Source organism: Notothenia rossii, assembly GCF_949606895.1.
Source record: "Notothenia rossii genome assembly, chromosome: 4".
NCBI classification, from domain to species: Eukaryota; Metazoa; Chordata; class Actinopteri; order Perciformes; family Nototheniidae; genus Notothenia; species Notothenia rossii.
Window position 1 is genome coordinate 16179561 of NC_136902.1, and position 2557 is coordinate 16182117.

At 42.8% G+C, this 2557-nt stretch overlaps 1 protein-coding gene across 1 annotated transcript; it reads left to right on the forward strand.

Annotated features, from left to right (window-relative positions):
* Positions 1–1498: 1498 nt before the first annotated feature.
* On the forward strand, positions 1499–2557 carry LOC307037605 (rhodopsin; the record flags this gene model as incomplete). Its single annotated transcript, XM_079678660.1, has 1 exon — positions 1499–2557. The coding sequence occupies one exon, from the start codon at positions 1499–1501 to the stop codon at positions 2555–2557; it is 1059 nt and encodes a 352-aa protein (XP_079534786.1).

Genomic DNA, 2557 nt, shown 5'->3' on the forward strand with positions numbered 1-2557 from the left:
CCTCTCATCTTTTTAAGTGGGAGAACTTGAACAATTTTTGGCTGACTAAATACTTTTTTGCCCCACTCTATGTGATGGCCAAAACATCAAGAGGTAACTTTAGAAAGAGAAAATGCAAGCCATTTACTGAAAATGCTTCAACGTGGCTTAAACGTGACTTTCTATGGTCACTTACACCATATCAGGCCGTCAAAGAGAACCAGCTGCTTCTTCATAAATACTTTAACTAAGTCATGGATTGTTAAAGCTTTATTTTGACGTGCAACCAATACAAAATATTTAAAAGAACAGATCAAATCTAAAGAAGGCAACAACCCACTGAGCAATAGTGACGCTCTGCAACATTAAATCCATTACAGGCCTGTGAAAGTAGCACACCCCTAAGCCCCAAATCTCTTTATACAACACCCAGTAGGAAAGTACTAAGCTCTTTACCGATAGCTAAGATGCGCCAGCACTCAGCAACACTAGTGCCTCTGCTTTCTATTCAGTGCAGTACAAATTGAATACAGGTGACCATATATTTGAAGACATTTTTGAGGTTATCGTTTGCTGCTATCATGGCCAGGACACTACTGTGCAAGAATACTGAAATTGAAATCTCTGTAAAGAATATCTGTGGTTAAACATGGCTTGTATTGCAGCTAAAACGTTGGCCTGAAATGCAATTCAAATTTTAGAAATATCTACAGAATGATAATGATAAGAAGGATACAAATGTACTGTATCACACTATTTGGCATATGACAGTACATCAAGATGTTGGACTGGAAACAAAACAAGCAAATAAACAACATCACTGTGGGTTTTCAGAAATTGTAAAAGTCCTTTGACCCTATTTAAAAAAATATTTCTTCTAAAACCAAAAGATAATTTATCCAAAAATGATACAAAAAATGGCAAAATTATTATTAATTTAAAAAAGTGTAACAGTACTAAACAGCTCTTTGTCATTAGTAAAAAATCTTGTTTGTTTTTCAGAAGATATATGAGGGATTTTTGTGTTTCATATAGACTAGAGTTCATACTTTTTTAATGCACCTGTGATATTTAAAAATCTATGATCGCCTACATCTGGACTTTTTCGCTTTGGGAGTTGGGAGCGTCTGAAGGAAATTCATGCAAATATGGAGAAACCCTGACTGTTTTATGTGCCCAGAAAAAGTAGCCCTAAATAGCATCTTTTAAAAAAAAAGTGCACATGAAAAGGTTACTTTTTAAGCATGAGGTACTTAAAAAAGCAGTTATCAATATCTCCATAATATGCATGAGCAGGTGTAACCTTGATATCTTGATGAGTTGTCAGATATGTTTGCAGTGGCTGCTGGATTAGATATTAACTTTGGCCTAAATCACGTTATGCTGACAGACATACAAATGGATAATCCAAGGTGTGCCTTTAAAAGCCAGACCTTGGCCACCAGGATCCACATGTAGCAGGGTCCTCTCCATCCAAGAAACAAAACTGAAGGGCTGATTGAAACCGCAAGCCGCAAACATGAACGGGACAGAGGGACCATATTTTTACATCCCTATGGTTAACACCACTGGCGTTGTCAGGAGTCCTTATGAATACCCTCAGTACTACCTTGTCAACCCAGCAGCTTACGCCGCCCTGGGTGCCTACATGTTCTTCCTCATCCTTGTTGGCTTCCCCATCAACTTCCTCACTCTGTTTGTCACCATCCAACACAAGAAGCTGCGTACCCCTCTAAACTACATCCTGCTGAACCTTGCTGTGGCTGACCTCTTCATGGTGTTTGGAGGATTCACCACCACCATGTACAGCTCTATGCACGGCTACTTCGTCCTAGGACGCCTCGGCTGCAATATTGAAGGATTCTTTGCTACCCTTGGTGGCCAGATTGGCCTCTGGTCACTGGTTGTCCTGGCTATTGAAAGGTGGATCGTTGTCTGCAAGCCCATCAGTAGCTTCCGCTTCGGGGAGGATCACGCAATCATGGGTTTGGGCTTCGCTTGGGTGATGGCTTTTGCTTGTGCTGTGCCCCCTCTTGTCGGCTGGTCTCGTTACATCCCTGAGGGCATGCAGTGCTCATGTGGAATCGACTACTACACACGTGTAGAAGGATTCAACAATGAGTCCTTTGTTGTCTACATGTTTGTCTGCCACTTCCTGGTCCCAATGGTTATCATTTCTTTCTGCTACGGCCGTCTACTCTGTGCTGTCAAAGAGGCTGCTGCTGCCCAGCAGGAGTCTGAGACCACCCAGAGGGCTGAGAGGGAAGTCAGCCGGATGGTAGTAATAATGGTCGTTGCCTTCCTGGTGTCTTGGGTTCCCTATGCCAGTGTGGCCTGGTGGATCTTCTGCAATCAAGGAGCTGAGTTCGGACCACTCTTCATGACCATCCCGGCCTTCTTTGCCAAGAGTTCTTCCGTCTACAACCCAATGATCTACATCTGCATGAACAAGCAGTTCCGCCACTGCATGGTCACCACCTTGTGCTGCGGTAAAAATCCATTTGAGGAGGAGGATGGAGCGTCCTCTACTAAGACCGAGGCTTCGTCTGTATCCACGAGCTCGGTGTCTCCTGCATAA